Source organism: Ctenopharyngodon idella, chromosome 20 (genome assembly GCF_019924925.1).
Source record: "Ctenopharyngodon idella isolate HZGC_01 chromosome 20, HZGC01, whole genome shotgun sequence".
Lineage (NCBI taxonomy): Eukaryota > Metazoa > Chordata > Actinopteri > Cypriniformes > Xenocyprididae > Ctenopharyngodon > Ctenopharyngodon idella.
The window spans coordinates 1040783-1063397 of NC_067239.1; the positions used below are offsets into that span (position 1 = coordinate 1040783).

Sequence of the window (22615 nt, forward strand, 5' to 3'; positions counted from 1 at the left end):
AACATAAAGACTGTATTGAGAGAAATGTCTATACAATGGACATCAATGGTCACAAAAACTGTTTGGTTACCAGCATTCTTCAACAAATCTTCTTTTGTGTTCCACAAAAACATGAAAGAATGATCATTTTTGGGTGAACTAACTCTTTAATTGTGATGAAAGAAAACTAATATATGTATGATGATACTTAAAAAATGTTACTGATGGATGCGTGATGAAAACATACCGAATATTAGGAACGGTCCAGTCAATGTAGTGGACCCTTTTTTTAAATGTATTATAATGGCAAGTAGATCAGTGTTTGAATCTGTTCTATTGTTTTATTACTAACGTAAGTGTTTGAATTTGTAATCATCACTCAGTTTTATCGGTTTAATATCAATTAAACGTTAGCATGTTCAAAGTTCAGAGGAGTTAGACGTATTAATAGACATGTTGTTTGAACCCTTCAGGCAGATATTTAGGGGCTTTTTTCAAATCCACAAACAATCCAAAACCACCAATGGGCGACTTCACTCGGAGAGAAATGTGAACAGGGTGTTGTGGGTTATGTAGTTGTCATTCCAGGCCTTGACAGGAAACGAGTGTGAGGAAGAATCTTGCTTAAACTACAAGTACCGGCTTCGCCGGAAACCCTCCGCGCATGCGCAGAGAAGCAGCGTCGTCAAATGTTTTGTTTCCACGCCATATTTGTTAGCCGGCTAGCGCTCGCTCAAGAGGCGTCGGACGGGATCTCGGCACAATCCGAAATCATCGGTGCTTTCATGAGGAGTATCGACTCCATAACTACGTTTTTCTGTGCATATACGCGTCTTTGTTTTCTTAGTCAATGTTTTGGCCTGAAGGTCAACGCAGAATTTGAATAAAAGCGAAGCGATTGAGTCGTGTTCCCTTGAGATCAAAGCAGGACAGTGACTAGCAGGGGGGCTCTCGCTGTTCGAGCGGATTATTTCTTTTCGCCGCGTTCTTTTACCAAACACAATCTTTAGATAAAATGGCTTGTGGAGCCACTCTTAAAAGGACTATGGATTTCGATCCTCTGATGAACCCGGCGTCTCCGAAGAGGAGGAGATGTGCGCCCATGTCTCCGTCCAGCTCCAGCGCGTCCCCGCAGAAGTACCTGCGCATGGAGCCGTCGCCCTTCGGCAGAGTGTCTTCAGCCCTCACCACAGGTCAGTCGAGCTTCACTCGATCAAAAACTCAAGAATATATGTGTGTACACGGGTGAAATTATGCTAAAACTGTCTGGACGGAGAGCTAACCCCTGTTATCTGACGACATCAAAACACACGACTAAATATAGCCAGCTGTGTCCGTGTAAACCTCTTTATCGCAGATACTCTCTTCATACACTGCATTAGAAAATCAAATGGTAATGTGAAAGTTGTTTTCAAATCGAAGTGGGCCAGGAATGCTGCTGTGACCTGTACAGACACAGACGTTTATGAACTCTGAGGATTCGGATCTCGCACGACGTTGCCACGATTATTGACCGTGTTTGTGAAGTACATTAAAGTATTTTATTATTAAATGGTTATCCTCGGTGTTGTAGCATTATTGTTTGTGATATTGATCAGGGTTTGTTCGTCTCTCAGTCCTGTGTGTTCCGTCATGGACTGGAAGTGATGTCGAACTCGGTGGTTTGTCTTTTCCTGCTGGTGGGTCTGATTATGACACGGTGACTTTTTTGTTGTGAGAAGCACATTAGCACTACCTGACAATATCCGTGCAGTAGGCGAGAAATCTCACCAGTGCTAATGCTAGTATTTCTAAACAGCGGAATTAGTGCAACAGTTGGTTTCCGGAAGTAGAAATGCTTTTAAAGTCCGCATGAAACGGAAGTTTCACTCCCCTTTTTTCCCTATTGTGATGTATATCCGTGTGAAACGGCTTCTGGAACAAGAGCAAATGTAGCGCGAGGCTTGATTTTGTCCGTGGGGAATTGATTGGATGGTTGTGGTTTGCTATTGGTGGATGTCATGGGAGTGACAAGTTGCCCCGCCCCCGCGCCAGTAAACACATAAGAGAAATACTTGCAAGAGGGAGGGGAGGTTATTTTGATTCAACATGAATTTGAAACTATAATGAGGTGCATTAGGATAAATATTGCAATATTAAGCCTACATTAAAAAACCCCAAGAACTGTATTTTTGTTCTAAGATGACTTTACATTTTTCCATAGGGGGATATATATATATATTTTTTTAACAATTTAGAGACCTACTGTCAGCTACAAGGTCATTTATCTACAGTATGTGCTTTTGTTGAAGCCATTAGCCCACTTTATTTTTACTTGTTTGTTAAATAACAGTGTTCAACAGTGGAATTCCAGGTGAAACACATTACCCATGATTCTGCAGAAATCTACACCAAATAAAAACAAGCAAATTGCGGGAAAAGGAACTCTCCCTGTGCTGTTAAATTATGTAATATGCATATTTTGCAATAAATAGAAAATCTATTGTTTCTGTTTGTTATATAGGCTAAACCTTTTTATATAGTGTGTGCGATATCACAATTTAAGTTTGTAAATGATTAAATTGTCTCCATTTGAAGAGAGATCATCATATCATATGCTCGAGCTCACATTCTATTGGTTGCATTTCTGGCTTCTCTGTCGCAACAACTTTAGCAACGCTGCAGTAGGGTTACGCACACATGACATTGTAGTTATTCACAATCAAAAAAGTTTATTTGCATGCATTTTAAAGTCTTGCCAGTTAAACAATTTATTCTCACTCTAAAAGTCTGTCAAACAGCATGTGAGTACCGAATTAAGTTATCTTTTGTGTCTTATTGTGCTGAAATTAGTGTTGTGCAGTTAATCGTAATTGATTTTTGAATGCGATAATTATGAAAACAAGATAATTCATGTGAAGTTTATTGTGCTGCATTCCATCCAGGGCACATTCCTTTCCTTCACAGCTGTGCACTTTCGTTCCTCCCTAAAAGCCCAAACTAAACATCCAAATCAGCCGAACAAGTGAGTGTTGTAAAATGCAGTCTGCTGTTGCTAATCTGTGGGATGTGTTTGATATTAAACAGTGTTATTAAAGGATTAGTTCACTTCAGAATTAAAAAATTCCTGATAATTTACTCACCCCCATGTCATCCAAGATGTTTGTCTTTCTTTCTTCAGTTAAAAAGAAATTTGGCCGATGGTTTCTCTAGATAAGACTCTTATTCCTCGTCTGGGATCATGTAGAGCTCTTTGAAGCTGCACTGAAACTGACATTTGGACCTTCAACCCGTTGAACCCCAGTGAAGTCCACTATATGGAGAAAAATCCTGGAATGTTTCTCAAAAACCTTCATTTCTTTTCAACTAAAGAAAGACATGAACGTCTTGGATGACATGGGGATGTTTAAAAAAAAAAAAAAGTATCACCCTCATGTCATTCCAAACCTGTAAGACCTTCGTTCATCTTCAGAACACAAATTAAGATATTTTTGATGAAATCCGAGGGTTTCTGAACCACACATAGGCAGCAACGTCATTACACCTTTTGAGGTCCAGAAAGGTAGTAAAGACATTGTTAAAATAGTCAACGTTCTGCTGTTTAGTCAGTCGAGGTCAGACGCTAGTAAAAACATGAACACACTGGAGAGCCGCTTTATAGTAGAAACTGAATTAGTCACGTTGCCTTTGTACAAACTGGTATGAATGATACAGAAAGATTCAAAAAGTTGAAAATTGTGCACTGGTTTTCAGGTGAACTGGTGTATCTCCCACCCCTACTTCTCGAGTCACTGTACAATTTCTGAATGCTTTTCTTCACTCTTCCAGAGCAAATCCTGAGCAACATCAAGCAGGAGTACAAGCGCATGCAGAAGAGGAGACATCTGGAGAGCAGCTTCCAGCAGAGCGACTCCGGCTGCGGCCTCGACTCCCAGCCGCACGCCTCCATCAGCAGCAGCACAGCCTCACTGCCAGGTACTGCAGCGTCCCGCAGAAAACCCTCGCTGCTTCACTGATGCACCTGGGTCCTGCTGCTCCGTAACTTCCTCCAAATGCTTACGCTTGGGTCTGTCAGCGCTGGCTGTTAACAGCTGCAAACCAGTCAGATACTGACCTCGTTCAGTCTGTGTGCTAGGATCAGTTGTTCTGAAGCGGTCACTGCTAGATGACATCGGCCTGATTTGATCCAAACTTTTAAGCAAGCAACATATTGCAAATGTAGATCCATTAGAGATGCCTGATTATTCGTTAAAAGACTCAAACACCCACATGATCTTATTCCTAAATGACAGCGATTCGCCTCTATTAAAGCTTAGACTAGTATGATCACAGAGAACAGTGAGATCTGATCCTACACCAGTATATGGTTACAAGTGACTGTTAAAAACGTATTTGTCATTGAATCATTCATTCAAGAGATATGTTCCAAAATTGATTAATCAATTTATCCAGTAATGAAACCAGTGTCAAGTCTTTGAGCGAGTCACTGAATCATTTATTTAGACTGATTTCTTTAAATCAAACTAGAGAGCACCATGAAGCAGGTTGTCAGAAGTAAACCAGTAAACTTTTTAATGGTTGGTAGTTAAATTTGTTAAAAAAACAAACCTAACCAAATAAATAAAACACCAAATCAATTCTGAATCACTAAAGAAAGAACCAAATTCATCTGATATCAAATCCCTTACATAATGATGTCACTTCCTGGAGAAGGATGTCAAAAAGGAACTGACTTTTGATATTAGAAGTATTAGGAAAAACCCTAAAAGGGCGTGAAGTGATATAAGGACCTATAAATTGATTATTTTGTTGAAACTAGAGATGCACTGATGTTTTTTTGATAAATTTAAAGCCATATATTATCACTATAGCATTACAAAGGCTGATATAACAGACCAATATAGTTTATGTATTAACTTTGTGGAGGCACTGAGTTGTGTAATGTCTTTCTGTTTATTAAAGAAATATGTAATGTTAACAGAAATTGATAGCAAAAATAACCTCTGAAGGTTGTCATGTTGTCTTGTTTGTATATATATATATATTTTTTTTAAGATGTTAAATGGATCCAATTTATGTTCAATAATTTTTTTTTTTTTTAATGATGATGCAGCAATGAGCTAGCTAGTAGTAGTACTTTGAACTTTGCTTATTTAAAACATGATCAAAACACATTTATTTTATGACAATTTAAATAAGTGAGCAAGTGACAAATACTGCTAACGGCTAATAGTTGTTTGTTAAAATTGCCAAAACTAAAATCCTACCAGTGTATCCCTTGAAACCTTTTGATTCAAGACAGGAAAAACAAGTGAAAATTCCCTGAGTATGTCTGTTTTTCCTAATTTAAAGCTAATGTTATTTTCATCCTTAAAGACTGTGGTCAATATTTTATCCAGTATACAGTGAATGGCTCATGATGAGGAATGAAAGTGTGGATTGAGCGGCCGTCATTCATAAACGGCCCTGTTTTCTCCGGCTGGACTGACTGACGCAGACGCTCTCTGTCTCCCGCAGGCGTCTCCTCTGGATCGGCGTCCCCCTCCAGACGGGAGCAGCCGTTGTTCACGCTGAAGCAGGTGGGAATGATCTGTGAGCGTCTGCTGAAGGAGCGCGAGGAGAAGGTCCGGGAAGAGTACGACGAGATCCTGACAACCAAACTTGCAGGTATCAGCTGTTTAAAGAAAAAAAAAAAAAAGCTGTTTCATGTTTCAAGCTGCAGAAGCTGTTTCATTCCCTTGTAATAATACATCCACAGTTTCAGGGCTTGATGCTTGCTTTTCCTTCTAAGGATCACATGCTCTTAAAGTGATAGTTCACCCAAAAATGAAAATGATCCCATGATTTACTCAGCCTCAAGCCATCCTAGGTGTATGACTATCTTCTTTCAGACGAACACAATTCGAGTTATATTAAAAAATAGCCTTGCTCTTCCAAGCTTTATAATAGTTTTGAAGTCCAAAAAAATTCATCCATCCATCGTAAAAATCCATACGGCTCCAGGGGGTTAATGAAGGCCTTTTGAAGTGAAGCGATGGGTTTTTGCAAGAAAAATATACATATGTAAAACGTTATGAATTCAAATAACTAGCTTTCGGTGGACGACCGTACACACACTGCACAAGTTGACACACGAGTAACCCCTGACGCGGCGTATGACGCAGGATGTAGGAGCATTGTACGCTTAGACGCCTCTCGCGGTTCAAACAAATAGAGCTGTGCAACAAACTCAAGCTCTTCTCTTATATCGAAATCCTCTGACGTTCTATTTAAAAATGTATCGTTTTAGACTTCTAATCGTGACAGGTGTTTTGTTTTGCTCTATCCTCTGTGCTTCTGCATTCGTCATTACGTCATGTGTCGGGTCAGAGGTCACTCTTCCACCGCAAATCTGTTCAACGATTAATCGCATGCAAGATAAAAGTTTTACATAATATGTGTGTACTGTGTTTATTTATTTTGTATTTATAAACACATACATGTGTATATTTACAAAAAATATAAAATTTTTATACAATTTAAGCTGTGTGTGTGTATGTATATATGTGTGTGTATGTATATATATAATAAAATATACATGTAAATTTCTTAAATATATGCATGTATATGTTTATAAAAAATAAATATGCATAGCACACACACATTATGTAAACAAACTTTTATTTTGGATGTGATTAATCGCGATTAATCGTTGAACAGCCCTATTATTATAGTTTATAAAGTTTTAAATATGGATATTTTACTTACAAAAACCCAAACTTGAAGGTATCAGCTGTTTAAAAAAAAAAAAAGATAATAAAAAAATACGAATACATCCAGTTTCAGGGCTTGATGATTGCTTTTTTCTCTCCTTAAAGGGATAGTTCACCCAAAAATGAAAATTGTCATCATTTACTCACCCTCAGGTTGTTCCAAACTTGTATACATTTTTTTTTTTGTTGAACACAAAGGAAGATGTTTTAAAGAATGTGGGAAACTGAATAGTAGGAAAAAAAAAAAATACTATGGAAGTCAATGGTGCCCCAAAGCGGCCTGGTTACAAACTTTCTTCAAAATATCTTCCTTTGTGTTCAACAGAACAAAGAAATGAATACAGGTTTGGAACCACTTGAGGGTGAGTAAATGATGACAGAATTTTCATTTTTGGGTGAACTATCCCTTTAAGTTGAAGAATCTAGGAGCACATTAAAAAACTCGAGGTGAAAAGAAAATGTTTCAAATAATGCATTTTGCCTTAATAAAGGAATTTACAAGCAAAATTATTAGAAAACAGTACACTGTTTTAAAAATATTTCTGCTTCAAACAGAATTTAATAGTTTATAGACCTAATAAACAGATTATTGTGCCAATACTAGAGATATATATATAGATATATATATAGATATATATATATATAGATATATATATATATATATATATATATATATGAGAGAGAGAGAGAATGTGTTAATGTTCTTAGTCTTGAAGTTTGTTGAATTAAATGCCAGATGTCTTTGGTTACACTAACTACTAATAACTAGGAAAAAAAACCTTATGCATAATATGCAACATTTAATTATAAACAAGCCCAAAATACACAGGACTCTTATTTTGAAATGTCTTTGCTTTACTACTGCCAGCTGCTTGTTTAAACAGATGAGGGAGATCAAATATGCACTTTTACCTCCATCTACATCATATTACAATATAAACACCATGATGTAAACATTGTCATAATTCATCAGCAGTAGATCAAAACAAACGTTTGGCATAAATGTGTTATTCAGTGATTCTGAACTGCTCTGAAACTGTGAGTTTTGAATTTGAAACGTGCAGCGCTCACATTTTCAGCCATTACAAAAAAACTAGAAGCGATCTCCTGTGCAGGCATGTGTTTGTGCTTGACGGAGTTGTCGTCTTGTCTTTCCAGAACAGTACGATGCTTTCGTGAAGTTCACCCATGACCAGCTGATGAGGCGGTTTGGAGAGCAGCCTGCCAGCTGTAAGTATCCTCTCGTCTCATTCAGATGCTTGTTCTCGCTCCGTCTGCCTCACATGCTGATCCTGATGTTGTCGTTGTGCAGATGTGTCCTGAGTGGCCGTGCTGTCGGGCGTCCTCGTGTCCTGTGGTTGGTGCCGTGTCCAGTGGATCTCTGCCTGTGTGAGCTCCTGACACTCAGACCGGCTCCGGCTGGATCTCCAGCAGTGCCAATCGCATCTTTTCCCCCGCTGGGCACAGAGTATGTGTCAGGCTTCTGTCAGTGCGTAACCACTCTCTCTCTCTGCAGCAGCTGAGTGCTTCCTGCCGTCGTCAACGCCCATATATGGACCTTTGCAACTATTATTCAAATCAGTGGCTCTTGTGTCTCTCTTACTGAACCCTGGATATTTATTAGGCTTTGACGATGCCTTTTATACAGTCACCTGTCATTTCATCCTCATTTTTTTTGTTTGATTTTGTAAAATGCCTTTTATTCATTGCAAATGATGATAAATGTGAGACTGTGTGAAATAAACTTTGGGAGGGTGTATCTCGGAGACTGCTGTTCATAGCTTTGTGTAAATACATCCTGGCTTTCATCTGGAGTTTTCCTGTACAAATCGAATACAGCATTTATTTTGATTAGAGTCTGTTTTCATGCTTTGTATTTATTTTAATTTTTTATTTCTTTCTTTTGTTTTTGTTTGCCCCTTTCCTCTGCATTATGGTTTTACTGCTCCTGTAGTTCAAATGACTTTATGTTGGGAAACGTATACACAAATAAAAATGTTTACATAACTAGTGTTCTTTCTTGCTATTGTAAGTGTATTTTGGATAAGTTTGTGTACTAGACTCATAAGTTCACGTGTACTCGGGTCTTAAACACTTAAAACAGTGTCAACTGAGACTAAATTGATAAAGTACTTCTAAATTAGCACTTTTAATCACTGCTCGCTGTTCACACACTCTTGGATTTTTCATGTTTTCACTCACAGATCTTGCACAGGTGCCCTAGAATCAATAGACTTGTTTGTTTTTTAGTTTTTTTTATGTAATTTCAGCTCTTTTGCTAGCTAAGACCTGCCTCCTTTGCTGAAACTCCGCCCTCCAAAGGCATGCCAGCAAAATGATTGACAGGCAGAGAGCAAGTCTGATTTGCTGAAAAAAACAACTGATAACAGAATTCTTCCTAAATACTTCCATTAAACAAGCATTTTCTGTCAAGTTGCTTTGTAAAAGCGCTGTACAAATAAACTTGAATTGAATTAGATGTTATGTTCACACTCACAGTACCGGTCAAAAGTTTGGACATTACTATTTTAATTTTTTGGAAAAGTCTCTTATGCTGCATTTATTTGATGAAAAATACAGTAGAAACCGTAATCTTGTGAAATATTACAATTTAAAATAACGGTTTTCTATATTAATATACTTTATAATTTATGTGATGCAAAGCTGAATTTTCATCAGCATCAGTTATCAGTGTTGAAAATATTTTTTTTTATAATCTGATACTTTTTTCTTAATACTTTGATGAATAAAAAGTTTAAAATAGAAATCTTTTGTAACAATATACACTACTGTTCAACTTTTCGGGGTCAGTATTTTTTATCTCCGTTTTTGAAAGAAATTAGTACTTTTTTTTGATAAATTACAGTAAAGATTATATTGTTATTAATCAATGAATCCTGATAAAAGTATCACAGATTCCAAATATTAAGCAGCACAACTGTTTCCAACACTGATAATCAGTATATTAATAAATCATTAGAATGATTTCTGAAGGATCATGTGACACTGAGACTGGAGTAATGATGCTGAAAATTCAGCTTTGATCACAGGAATAAATTACACTTTACAAAATAAAATAAAAAAACACTTTACTATATATTCACATAGAAATCAAATATTTTAAACTGTAATAATGTTTCACAGTATTACAGTTTTTTTCTGTATTTTTGATCAAATAAATGCAGGTTTGATGAGCATAAGAGACTTCTTTCAAAAACATTAAAAAAAAGTAATGTGTCCAAACTTTTGATCGGCACTGCATGTAAAGTGTAGGTTTTATAAAACAGTTCTGGTGCTGAAATTAAGTTATAAAAATCATATAGAATAGCACAACTATAGTGATAATGGCACACAGGAACGATATTATTGGGAATTACTTTCAGAGCCATTTTTTTCCAGCTGATGAATGATAATAACTTTGACAGCCAATCAGAATCCAGCCTACTTTAAAGAGCATTTAAAGTGACAGGTGACAAAACTGCAGCATATAATACTAATATATTTATCGGTATAGTTACGGTTCTTGGTGTGAATGGGCCTTTACACTTATGACGTTTCCAGTCAAAAGTGCCTACAAAAAAAATCTTATAAATCTCTTTTCATGCTATTTATTACCAAATTCAATGGATTCAATCTTTTTATCAACTTGTTTTCTTTCAGTTAGGACAAGTTCGGGGTCAACAAAACATTCAGGGTCCATCTTTGCCAGTGCGGGGTCGGATGCCGGATGAGGGTTCTTCACTGCCTTCTGTCTTTCCTTTGACTTGCTTTCCAGCTTTGAAGGAGCCAACAGCATATGATCATCCCAGCGTTCACATCTGAGTATGTCTTCAACTTTCAAGCACAGTAGTGGCTCCTTCCAGCCATCATTCCATACACTCCACTTGATCCTCATCCTGAAAAACACTAGACTGGGAAGAGGCTTCATCCGGCCTGTAATCTCTGCTGGCAAAGAGAAAGACTCAACCATCAACCATTCTCACAATAGTTGGTCCCACAAGATGGAGGACTGTAAAGCACAATCCATTGCTACCTTCACAACTTCATAGCTGCACAACCCAGACATAATTAAATTAGCTACAGCAATACAAAGGAGTTATATATTTTGTATTGCATGTTTAAAATTAAATTTTATTTCATCACAACAAAATGCTATTAAACACAATACATAATCTGGTGGAAATTACATCAGGACAGGACCATAACCACCTTAGGCAGTGAGAGGGACAAAAAAAACTCCTCTAATAATCAGATCAAGAAGTTAGAAAGCTGTGAAAACAGAAGTACAGAGAAACACGTGAGCGTTCAGAGGAGCCTGATGACTTTTATTTTGAAAACACGCACAGAAATGACAGTAGCTGACTTCAGAACGCTCAAACTTGCGTCCTCACAGTAAGAGCACGCGCGGATACTGATCAATGACACTTCATTTTCATTCCCAATGTTGTTTCATTCCTGATGTAGTTTAATATCGTGAATATCGCGCGCACATGGCGTGCTTCTTCAGGAGGAGCGTTGCGCTGCAGGTACGCGCGGCGCGCGTCTGAATCACTGTAACATTAATGAAGTTAATTAAGTCGCGCAGCATCTCATTTGGTTACTGTACTTGTTTTGCAGCTTTCAAAGGTGGTCGGAGTGTCTGAAGATGCTTTAATACCCCTGATCTCTGCAGTGCCAGTGTCAAAGAAACAGTAAGAGCGAATATTCAAACACCTTATAAACCCATACACTCATTTTTTATTTAAGAAATAAGCTAATAACATTACATTGAAAAAAAAAAAAAAAACATGCCAAAGTCAGTAACTACAAATAAAACAGACACTCACAAGACGTTTTTCTATTACAAAAGGAAAGTAATTTTCCAAATTTCATAAATTTAGAGAGTAAAATGTTTTATGTGATTTTATTTATTTTTATTTATTAACTTTTCTTACTTTAATTAAAATGCAAAATCTGTAGGGCAACAGCCAAGTATTTCTTGTTCAGGATAGAATTCTAATAGAATTTCCCCATTGGATCCCCAGCATGTGATGATGACGTCAGTAGATGTGCTTAAATCACCTTTAAGAGCGTCTGAGTGTCATTGCAGTATAAAGTCACTTCATCAGCTCCTCCAGCTGTGGTGTCTGGTCTGTCTGATGCAGTGTTTGTGATCTCAGGACGACCTCTGACCTGCGTGTGTCGGTCAACAGTCTGCTGCAGAGTGGAGCTGTTTCTCCTGATGGAGACCTGCAGACCCAAACACAAGCGCTGGCCAATCAGGTGAGCAGACGCTCAGATTGATATGTAGACAGGAATACAGTCTGTTCCTGGGAAGACTATGATGACTCTTTTTTCCCTATGATTTGTATGTTTTTATGTATGCTCATGTTTAAAGAGTAAGTTCTGGAGGGGTCTTGTGTCCGTTCTCCGCTCTAGATCAAACAGGACTCTGTCGTGGAGGAGGTCGTCGCTGGTCGAGGAGTGATCCACTTCAGATTGAACAAACTGATCCTGGCGCAGGTGAACAGACGCTACTCACAGACATGAGGAAACAAACATCATAGACACAACTCTCCACTGAATTACATTATAATTCTCCCCAATTACATTGTTAATGTACATAACGCTAAACATTTTTCAAAATTGAATGAAGTCAATGCTACATGTAGGCCTGTCGCGATTATTGATTAATTGATCGTGGTTATTCTAATATAATCGCAGTTATTTGAGAGAACTGCAGTAATTGTGGAGTTTAAATTTCAATCTCATTATGCCAAAGAATATATAAACTAAACAAAAGTTTTGTGGGTTTAAAGGGTTAGTTCACCCAAAAACTAAATTTCTGTCATTAATTACTCTCCCTCGTGTCGTTCCACACCCGTAAGACCTTCGTTCATCTTCAGAACACAAATTAAGATATTTTTGATGAAATCCGATATGACTCGTCCATAGACAGCAATGTAATCAACACTTTCAAGGTCCAGAAAGGTACTAAAGACATTGTTAAAACAGTCATGTGACTGCAGTGGTTCAACCTTAATGTTATGAAGAGACGAGAATACTTTTTTGCGCCAAAAAAACAAAATAACAACTTTATTCAACAATATCTAGTGATGGGCAATTTCAAAACTCTGCTTCATGAAGCTTCGAAGCTTTACAAATCTTTTGTTTTGAATCAGTGGTTTGGAGCGCCAAAGTCACGTGAACTATTGAAATTTCGAAACACTTATGACGTAACGAAGCCTTGTTTACTGAAATCATGTGACTTTGGCACTCCAAACCACTGATTCGAAACAAAAGATTTGTAAAGCTTCGAAGCTTCATGAAGCAGAGTTTTGAAAACGCCCATCACTAGATATTGTTGAATAAAGTCGTTATTTTGTTTTTTTGGCGCAAAAAAAAGTATTCTCGTCGCTTCATAATATTAAGGTTGAACCACTGTAGTCACATGACTGTTTTAAATATGTCTTTAGTAGCTTTCTGGGCATTTGAAAGTGTTGATTATCTTGCTGTGAATGCAGGCCTCACTGAGCCATCGGATTTTATCAAAAATATCTTAATTTGTGTTCTGAAGATGAACGAAGGTCTTAAAGGTGTGGAACGACATGAGCGAGAGTAATTAATGACAGAATTTTCATTTTTGGGTGAACTAACCCTTTAAGCCCCGCCCCTGAAAGCTCACGCTCATCTGCATACACTTTTGATAGCCACGCCCACATCTCAACATCCAATCAACAACTGATGCATAGAACCAAGTCCCACTCTGTATTTAATCTTTTTCAGTTGTCCGTTACACTCAGATGTATGTCACAGTGCAGAAGAAAAGATCTGTCACTGCTTCCGTTTCAGTGCGACTTTAATTTCTCATGCTTTGTTTCCTGTGGGCCTGATGTGTGTCACAGAAGCTCTTAGAGCAGCTGCACTCAGAGCCTGACGGGTTCGGCGTGAAGAGTGACCTTCTGCGCCATCTTCAGGGCGGCCGGACGCTTGTGGAGTTCAGGTCGGTTAATACACAAGCTGTTAGTTTACAGCACTAGCGTGCGTCTCTGCAGTGTTACCCACTCAACTCTCTTCTCTCACAGTTCTCCAAACATCGCTAAGAAATTTCATGCCGGACATCTTCGCTCCACTATAATTGGTGAGATCATCATTACTCTGTTAAATTAGTTTTGCAAATGCAGAAAGTTCCTGTTAAACTAGTTCTCTCTGTCACCAGCAGATGGAGCACTTGAACACAAGAAACTCTTAGCTTGATATTTGAAACCAGTGATTTTAATAGACCAGTTCTTCTCAAAACAGATATTTTCAGGTTAAATTATCTGCTTTTTTTTTGTAGGAAACTTTATTGCCAATCTAAAGAAGTCCTTGGGGAAAGATGTTATTCGAGTCAATTATTTGGGCGACTGGGGAATGCAGTTTGGTGAGTTAACATTATTAACCTGGAGAAGTTGAATAAAATGAAAAAAGATTAAAGTGCCCCTGTTATGCTTTTTGTGATATGACCTTTCATGTAGTGAAATCACAACAGACGGGGCCAATCAGAGCAGAGCTCTCAGAAAGGCAGAGTTTAGAGAAACTGAATCCTTGATTGAACCATTTCAGACACTGAGAGAAAAAAGCTGATGCTGCAGTGGATATTATGAGAAAATTAAAGTGTTTTTTGACTTTGGATGCATGTAAACCTGTTGTAGGAGAAACAAAACAACATTAGGAACCTTTAAAATAGCATAATAGGGGCACTTTAAAAACACCTTCCTACATCTGATAAAAGTTCATGGGCATGTTAAGTGTCAGCAGCTCTGGTTTGAGTCGGTCACTGGTGTTTGCAGGTCTGTTGGGCGCCGGCTTTGAGCGCTTCGGCTCTCAGGAGAAGCTGAAGACGCAGCCGCTGGAGCACCTGTTTGAGGTCTGTCATTACAGAGACGTCTGTGTGTGTTTCATTTACGCTGGCCCTGCAGATCATATCACTAGTTGATTTGTTTTCACTGGGGCTGCAGGTGTACGTCCAGGTGAACCGCGAGGCCGAGTGTGACGAGAGCGTGCGTTCGGCCGCTGCAGAGTTTTACAGGCGTCTGGTGCAGCGTGAGGATCAGGCCCTGGAGCTGTGGAGACAGTTTCGTGAGATCACTGTGGTCGAATACAAACGCATCTATCAGGTAATATCATGTGTAATATCAAATTTTCAGTTTAATCACATTTTAAGCATTTCAATTTAGATTTTTTATGCACACTTTAAATGACCCATGATTTCACATCAGCTGTGACTTCAGTTTCCAATTCTAGTGAGTATTCGATTTGATATTTGATACTGATTCATTTAAACATATTTCAGATACATCATGTCAATTTTTCTTAAGCAAATGTAAAGTCTCTCTCAATTGAAGCTGTAAACTGTACAGGGAAGACGGTCACAAAAACACGAGTTTCACATAAAGCAGTTTTCGTGAGCCCACATGTATAAACTGAACTCCTGAAAGAGTTAAAATACTGAACGTAACTCAACGTAATGAACTCCGCTCCATCATTTTGAGTTGCTTAGACCCAGAAACACATTTTCAATGATATTATTGTTTCTACTCCAATTTGTTGTTGAAAAACAGTGGCTGCCATATAAACATTTTATTATAACACATGTATTCAAACATACATTAAGTTAAGTAAAAAGAAGTGCACTGAACAGAGTGATCTGTCATGCCACACCAAAACTTTTGTTATGTAGCTGAATTTGATGTGTTGAGCACTGAAAGATTTAATCAACAGGTTGTTTTCTGTCAAGTAAATAAAGAAATGAACATCTAGAGAAGAAGAATAGGGTTTGTGTAGAGCCAGGAGTTTTTGTATGCTGAAGAAATAAATACAGAAAAAAAGCTTTTTTTCCACCTGTTTGCTGCGTCTGACGGTGTTTGTCCTCTCTCAGCGTTTAGGAGTTGACTTTGACCATTACTCTGGAGAGTCGTTTCATGACGGTCAGACCCAGAGCGTGCTGGAAGAGCTGATGACCAAACGCCTGCTGAAGACCACTGAGTACAGCCGCTCCTCTCCTCCTGACAACAAGACATGCAGAGCAGAGAGCTTTTCCTGCCTAAATTAAAGATTTATGTGTTTGAATCACATACATTTTCATCCATTTGGATTACAGTTTTAACATAAACTAATAATAAACTTAATCTAATGCATATTTGTCAGTCATACATAAATGAAACAGGTCAGATTTCTGCACTCAAAGAATCTTTGCATAGTTTATTTGATCAATTTGATTTTATTTAAATCATATTTTCAAAATGCATTTATTCAAAAAGCTTAGAATCAGCATAAATTGTTCATTGTGAAAACAATTGCATTCATTCAGTTAAAAAGTATGAATGGTTAAAATGACTGACTGTGGAACAGGCAAATGTATGAGATTGAAACAAATTGGATCTTCTGATGATCAATATATAAAGCTGGTTGTGTATTTAAAAGCTCACCTGCAATCAATAATTTTGTCCCTTAAAACTTATCTTTGATAATCAAAATTATATATTTAAATGTGAAAATAATTTATTAATGCCTTAAAATAGCTTGACTGTAACTCTACACCCTTGCTTCATTTAGTATACGCAGAACTATGAATATGCAAATTAGCAAATACATAATTTATGTTAAAACTGTAATCCACATTGATGGAAATTTTATATTCAATTCAAATACATAAATCTTAAATTTAGTTAATAAATAAACTTAATATTTAATTAAATTTGATGTTTTTTTAAATGTGTGTGATGGTTTGCGGTGACTGACTGTGATTGGTTGTTGAACAGGAAGGGCACAGGTGTGGTGGATCTGTCTGCGACGGGCGATATGTCGTCTTACGCCACGTTAGTGCGCAGTGATGGGACGTCATTGTACATCACCAGGTGTGTCACACTGACCCGCACACACACACACACCTCTTAACCGGAGAAATCTGTTTATTATCTGTTTATCGGATCTCACTTCTGTGTGCTTTCAGAGACGTTGCAGCAGCGCTGGACAGGAAGCAGAGGTTTGGCTTTGATGAGATGATCTATGTGGTAAGAACGGTCATGGTTTGAAATCACCGCTGCATCATGTGACTCCTTCACCTTCTGCATCTGCTCCTCGTTCCCTCTTTAAGACAGATAAGAGTCAGACCGTCCACTTCCAGCAGCTCTTTCACATCCTGTCAGCCATGGGACACCAGTGGGCAGAGAGGTACACACACACACACACACACTCACTCCGTCCCAACCTATCAGATGTGCATATTTAATTAGATGATTTACATATTTTAATATAACATTTCAGAGCTTGTAATATGAAAAAATGTTAGCAATTCTTAATGTAATCAGTGAACAGGGGAAGTATGATGATTTCTGTTAGCTATTATTTTTATCTTATTCGCCTGTGGTGTCTTCACTTCGTGCTTTAATAGTATAGCATGGCATATGGCGTTCATTAATGACTTGCAGCTACAGTTTTTGTCAGCTGTCTGACTCCATAAACATCATTATTGCTGCTCAAACACAGATCCAGTGGGTACCTTCCCTTCAGGATGGAGACACGCCTTGTCAAAATATACCTTGAGTAGTAATTCTCTCGTTTGTCACACCTACTAACAAAACCCCTCAAAGTATTATGTCTTCGCTGCCACTTTTTGTTTGCTTTTTTAAAAGAACATGAAACACTGGTTATCTGCTCATCTCGTGCTGTACTGAGATCTGACACCTAAAGAAAACGTCAAAAATAAAGATCAATATATTTACACATATTCATATGGTTGCTACTGAAACGGGTCCTTAGATCCTTTCTAAGGTTTCATTTGTTAACATTAGTTAGCTACATTAACTAACAAGAAGTGGTGCAGAGCCATTGTTCTGTAGGAACATTAGTGCCTTAGAACATTAGTAGGTACAAACATTAGTGCGTTAGCTGAGACCACAAGCAGTTCTGTCTTCGTAAGTTTGAGTTGAAGGTGGTGGTCCTTCATCCAGTCAGAAATGTCTATCAGGCAGGCTGAGACGTGAGCAGCTACTGTCGGATCCTCTGGCTGGAAAGCAGTGACAGGAAAATCCATGTTTCTGAATGACAGAAGAGAAGCGGTCCAAGCACCGAGCCCTGAGGCACCCCAGTAGCTAGATGTTGCGACACCTCACCCCTCCACAACACCCTAACACTGTGTCTACAAGTGCCCATTGCAAAGCATTTGTCCTTCGTGTCAGTATGTCATAAATATAACGAGGCATCAGTTTACTGTTTACTTATCGCTCGCGTCGTGCCGCATCCAGTGTAGACAACGTCACTGATTATTATAGGTTCTGTTGTCTTTTGTTGCATTGCATCGTGCTGCTTGCACCCGGTGTAGACACGGTGTAAAGGACCTACCTGAGAGGTCAGATTTGAACCGGAGTGCAGTTCCCAAGATGCCCTTTTGTTTTACTGGAGAGTTTCAACCATTAACACAAAAAGTGTTTATGAAAAACATTGCCTACCCTACCTTTGAAAAAGGTTAATAAATGCTGTAAGAACAATATTGCATATTGTTATTTCATGTTTGATGCAGTAACTAATGTTAATAAATGAGACCTTATTGTAAAGTTACTGATCCTTCAATACATTTTCTTGTAGTTCACGCCACTAACATGTTAAAAAACATTTAACAGTGAAATGAAAGCGTAATGATAAAAACAATAGATGTGTGTATCTACAAAAACTTTAGATATACAAAGACAGTGCACTCGTATTACTATGAATGAGAGAAAGTGCAGCACACAATATGGCGGAATAAGCTCCGCCTTTTAAATAAAAGAGCCAATCACTGATTGGTAAAGTTACTGCAGCTGCCGTTAGAAGCTCTGGTTGCTCCATCCTGAAAAATAAGCTTTTTTAATGCTATTTCACCATAAGAAACCACATTTATGAGACTTGTTGTCAGATTTCATTGGTGATTTCAAATATGAAAATCGTAAGCTTGGTGAACAGCTTTGGAGAATTTGATGTTTCCCCATTCAAAGAGATAGAAGCTGCACTTTCATGACTGATATTGCAGCCGCGAGGCGTTTTAAAGATGGCCACCGAGTCAAATGACGTGCCTTAAAGGGACTTTAACGTGACTTTGTGTGTGCTCGGCAGGTGTCATCATGTGGCGTTCGGGCTGGTTCAGGGCATGAGCACGCGCCGTGGGGAGGTGGTGTTCCTGGAGGATGTGCTGGAGGAGGCGCGGAGCCGGATGATCAACAACATGAGGCAGTCCAGAAGTGAGAGACGCTCAGTATCAAGAGCACTGATGATCCACGTCACACCCTCATTTTAGAGATCTACACCCGTTTATAGTTTCTGCAAACATGCTCTGGAAGCAATCGAATGACGGCTGTTTTTTTTTTTTTTTTTTTTTTTGTGGGAGACACTGTGAATTAATTTGTAATTTCTAGTGGACCTTTGCACTTTTGCAGGGTTCTCAGAAGCAGAAGTCTCCATAGTTGTGTAAACTACAACAAATATAATATTTACATTCTCATTACTTGCAACAGCAAAATAAAAAAATCTATGATAGTGTTTCTATGTCTTTACAAAAGAAGAATAAATTTTTTTAAGAGATTGTGTTGGTCAGATGACAGAAAGATGTCAAATTTGGCGTCACTCCCTTAGCTGTTGTGGTAGAAACTCTCGGTAAACAGCGGCGGTAACCAGTGTACTGTCATTTAATGCCAAACACGAAGTATAGTGTTATAAGTGTACAGTACACTTATTAAAAATGAAAATATAAGCAACATTAATAACTGTGGAAACACAACATCAAAATCTGTGAAAAGTACAGTAATAATGACAAGAGTTTCTTCACTAGCTAAGCAAAAAACAACCTGTGAGACCAGTCAGACCAGGGTCATTATCGTTAACTAAACTAAAATTAAAACAAACAAACAAAAAAAATCATTATTTGAAATAAAAATCAATGTAACCTGATATTTTCATTTTTTTTTTAGCTTAACTTGAAGTACTAAAATAAACTGAGTAACTAAAACTGAAATAAAAAATTATAACTATATAGACATTAAAAACCAAATGACAAAAATACACAGCAAAATTATTAAACAATGATTCTAAAGTTAATTAATTAATTGTTAACGGCTAATAATTCATACAAAAAGAATAACACAATAAAGACAATAAAAATCAATCTTATGAATAAATGAAATCATCTTCAAAAGAATGAAATCAAAGCAAAACACATGATCTTTCAACCTCTCTTCTATCACAGCTGTCTTCTGGCACGACTAACTAGTTTTTGGTGAACTGAGGCTCTTTTTGTATGTTGTGTAGCTTCAAAAGTGCTGGAGGAGCCGGAGCTGACGGCCGAGAGGGTTGGGATCAGTGCTTTAATCATACAGGTACACACACACACACACTCGAGTGGTTTCTCTGTACACTGAGCCTGACTGACTGCATTTCACGTCTGAAAGGTGTGTTCTATTGTGTTGATCTGCCCCGGCAGGCTTGAATTCATATTGATTGTGATCATATTCAGGCTGAGTGTGTGTCATTGTGTGTTTTATAGCGTCATGCTGTCGGTGTGTGTGCTGAGGTTTATCTAATGTGTTTGTCAGGACTTTAAAGGGCCTCTGATTTCAGACTATAAATTTGATTGGGACAAAGTCCTGCAGTCTCAAGGGGACACGGGTGTGTTTCTGCAGTACACACACGCCCGACTCTGCAGGTACACACACAGCTAAATAGTTGACAATGCATGGATTTTCGACTGTTGGTTTACATACAGCTAGTTATAAATACTATAATCCTAACAGAGAACGTTTTTCTATGGCAGTGGCCTGAGACTGTGGATTATCTGCTCATGACTGTGTTTAGGTGTAGCGCTGCTGTGTTTGTGTTCACAGTTTGCTGAGGAGACACGCGAGTGAGTCATACTCTTGCCGTGACGTCTCTCCTCTCACAGACAGCAGAAGTGTTTCAGTTCTCCAGCACCTGCTCAGGTGAGCGTCACCTTTATCACACATACCTCACATACACGACATCAGTGATGCTCCAGAGCCAGTGCAGCAGGTCTGACGACATCAGTGACGCTCCACCCAGATGAATACTGTATTGTATTGGTATGGAGACTATGTGTTGGGTTTGTTTTAAAGCTCATCTGTTCAGTTCTCTTCATATAAATGATGAAATAATGAATGACACAACACTGGAATACATGCTGTCAGGAGGTGTGCAGTTATTTCCACTAAACACAGCTTTGAAGTAGTTCCAGGTCACATTTCTTTTCATAAAAATAAGAATTGTCTGTTTGATTTCATGGTGACTTTTACGTTGACAGTTTATTTATTCCAAATAATCATTTGTAAATGGAGACTTTGTGTAATTGTACCACAGTAAAGTCTGACTGACTGATTGTTTGCAGATATGATGAAGTGCTTCTTCAGTCAGCGAATGACCTGCAGCCCAGACACCTGGTCAACTTCCTCATGACTCTCAGGTACACATTAACTTCCTAATTCACGTACACACCACGCCCTTCTTGTGAAGAAAAAGTAGATACTGTTGAGTGTGTAGCAGAATGATGTTCATGTCCATTCAACTCGTAAATGCGATCTTTCTGACATGATTCGAACGCACCATTAACCAGTGTTTAGGTCAGGTTTAACACCTGATTCAGATCATCAGCTCGTCAGGAGAGACAACGAACTGAACCGAGTGTGTCAGATAAGAGAGACTGAGCGCCGTTTACACAACACCATTTTCAACTAAGAAAACAGAAAACTTTTTACGCGTTTTGGCCGTTTATTACACGATAACAGCATTTTGGGGGCCTGAAAAAGCAAGCTTTTGAAAACAACACTGTTAACATCTCTGTGTAAACTACAAAAATGTAAATTTGTGAATACGATGATATCACATGCATATGTATTACATGTTCAGTCTATAGGCGTAGTGTTTCTTGACATCGCCATCTACTGGTCTGGCAGCAGAATACAGCGTTTTTAGTCATTTTCGCAGATCGTTTTTTCATCTGTACACGAAAAACACAAAAGAAAAACTTTTCTGTTTTTAGTACATCGTTGTCGGGTAAACATACCCTTAGGCTACATTCACACTGACAGTCTAAATCTGATTTGTGTATCCGACTGGAATCTGATCTAAATGATTGACTGTCCACATTGTGTATTCAGATCTGATGTGTGTCCATGCCTCTTTTTCGTTTTTTCCGGAATATATACATTGGTTTTATGGCAATGACGTTGTGTTGGTAGGTATACGCCAAAAACAACAACATAAAGGGGTTTGCAATACAGATGTTGTCATTTACAACATGTAGCTGCTGCGTTTCACATTTCATGTTATTTTTTTGGCGTTCACACTTGCTAAATATGATCCCAATCGGATATACACAAAAAAGGCTTTACATAATGTATAAAGCGGTGAGTCTGAAAACCACTGGTGTAGTTTTGCTGGCATATCTGGGTTGTGAGTCCCACAGAAGGAACGTGTTTGTTCTGATGAGGTTTCACTGTGTTTTTAGTCACCTGGTGGCCTCGGCTCATCGAGAGCTGCCTGTGAAGGGAAGTCCAGCAGCGGCGGCCCAGGTAAACACAAGTTTGAGCAGCTGCATTTATCGTCAAAGACTGAAACGATGTAAGCATGTGTTTGTTTCCTCAGGCCCGACTCTGTCTGTTCAGTGCCGTCCGGTCAGTTCTGGCCAATGGGATGAGGATTCTGGGTATTACGCCGGTTGATAAAATGTGAATTTCTGTTTAATCACTAAATAATAAAAGTGTTTTTTATTAGTGTCTGTTCATTTCTTGTTTAACACACAAAATCGTGTTTTATGCATTTATTGCCCATATTTAAATATCACTTTTGAATGACACTACACAAGCTCCCCAGAGCAGGACGTCTGGTTGTGTAGCATCTGAGTC

At 38.3% G+C, this 22615-nt stretch overlaps 2 protein-coding genes across 2 annotated transcripts; both read left to right on the forward strand.

Moving 5' to 3' along the window:
- The first annotated feature begins 653 nt into the window (after window positions 1-653).
- On the forward strand, window positions 654-8717 carry akirin2 (akirin 2). Its single transcript, XM_051875023.1, has 5 exons — window positions 654-1172; window positions 3787-3933; window positions 5476-5625; window positions 7869-7940; window positions 8023-8717. Exons 1-5 carry the CDS (start codon window positions 995-997, stop codon window positions 8031-8033), a joined length of 558 nt encoding a protein of 185 aa, XP_051730983.1. The 5' UTR covers window positions 654-994; the 3' UTR covers window positions 8034-8717.
- Window positions 8718-11056: 2339 nt separating this feature from the next.
- On the forward strand, window positions 11057-22483 carry rars2 (arginyl-tRNA synthetase 2, mitochondrial). Its single transcript, XM_051874948.1, has 20 exons — window positions 11057-11236; window positions 11328-11401; window positions 11870-11972; window positions 12129-12212; window positions 13595-13692; window positions 13775-13830; window positions 14029-14112; window positions 14522-14598; window positions 14690-14848; window positions 15610-15716; window positions 16493-16588; window positions 16684-16744; window positions 16828-16904; window positions 18822-18946; window positions 20010-20077; window positions 20294-20403; window positions 20582-20677; window positions 21100-21174; window positions 22219-22282; window positions 22356-22483. Exons 1-20 carry the CDS (start codon window positions 11201-11203, stop codon window positions 22440-22442), a joined length of 1737 nt encoding a protein of 578 aa, XP_051730908.1. The 5' UTR covers window positions 11057-11200; the 3' UTR covers window positions 22443-22483.
- Window positions 22484-22615: the final 132 nt, after the last annotated feature.

Bases quoted from the DNA above. Each gene is read 5' to 3' on its own strand.
- akirin2 (XM_051875023.1), top strand. From the start codon at position 995: ATGGCTTGTGGAGCCACTCTTAAAAGGACTATGGATTTCGATCCTCTG. The intron at 1,173-3,786 runs GTCAGTCGAGCT...TCACTCTTCCAG, and splicing joins GTCTTCAGCCCTCACCACAG to AGCAAATCCTGAGCAACATC. The intron at 3,934-5,475 runs GTACTGCAGCGT...TGTCTCCCGCAG, and splicing joins CAGCACAGCCTCACTGCCAG to GCGTCTCCTCTGGATCGGCG.
- rars2 (XM_051874948.1), top strand. From the start codon at position 11,201: ATGGCGTGCTTCTTCAGGAGGAGCGTTGCGCTGCAG. The intron at 11,402-11,869 runs GTAAGAGCGAAT...TTGTGATCTCAG, and splicing joins GTGCCAGTGTCAAAGAAACA to GACGACCTCTGACCTGCGTG. The intron at 15,717-16,492 runs GTACAGCCGCTC...GTTGTTGAACAG, and splicing joins CGCCTGCTGAAGACCACTGA to GAAGGGCACAGGTGTGGTGG.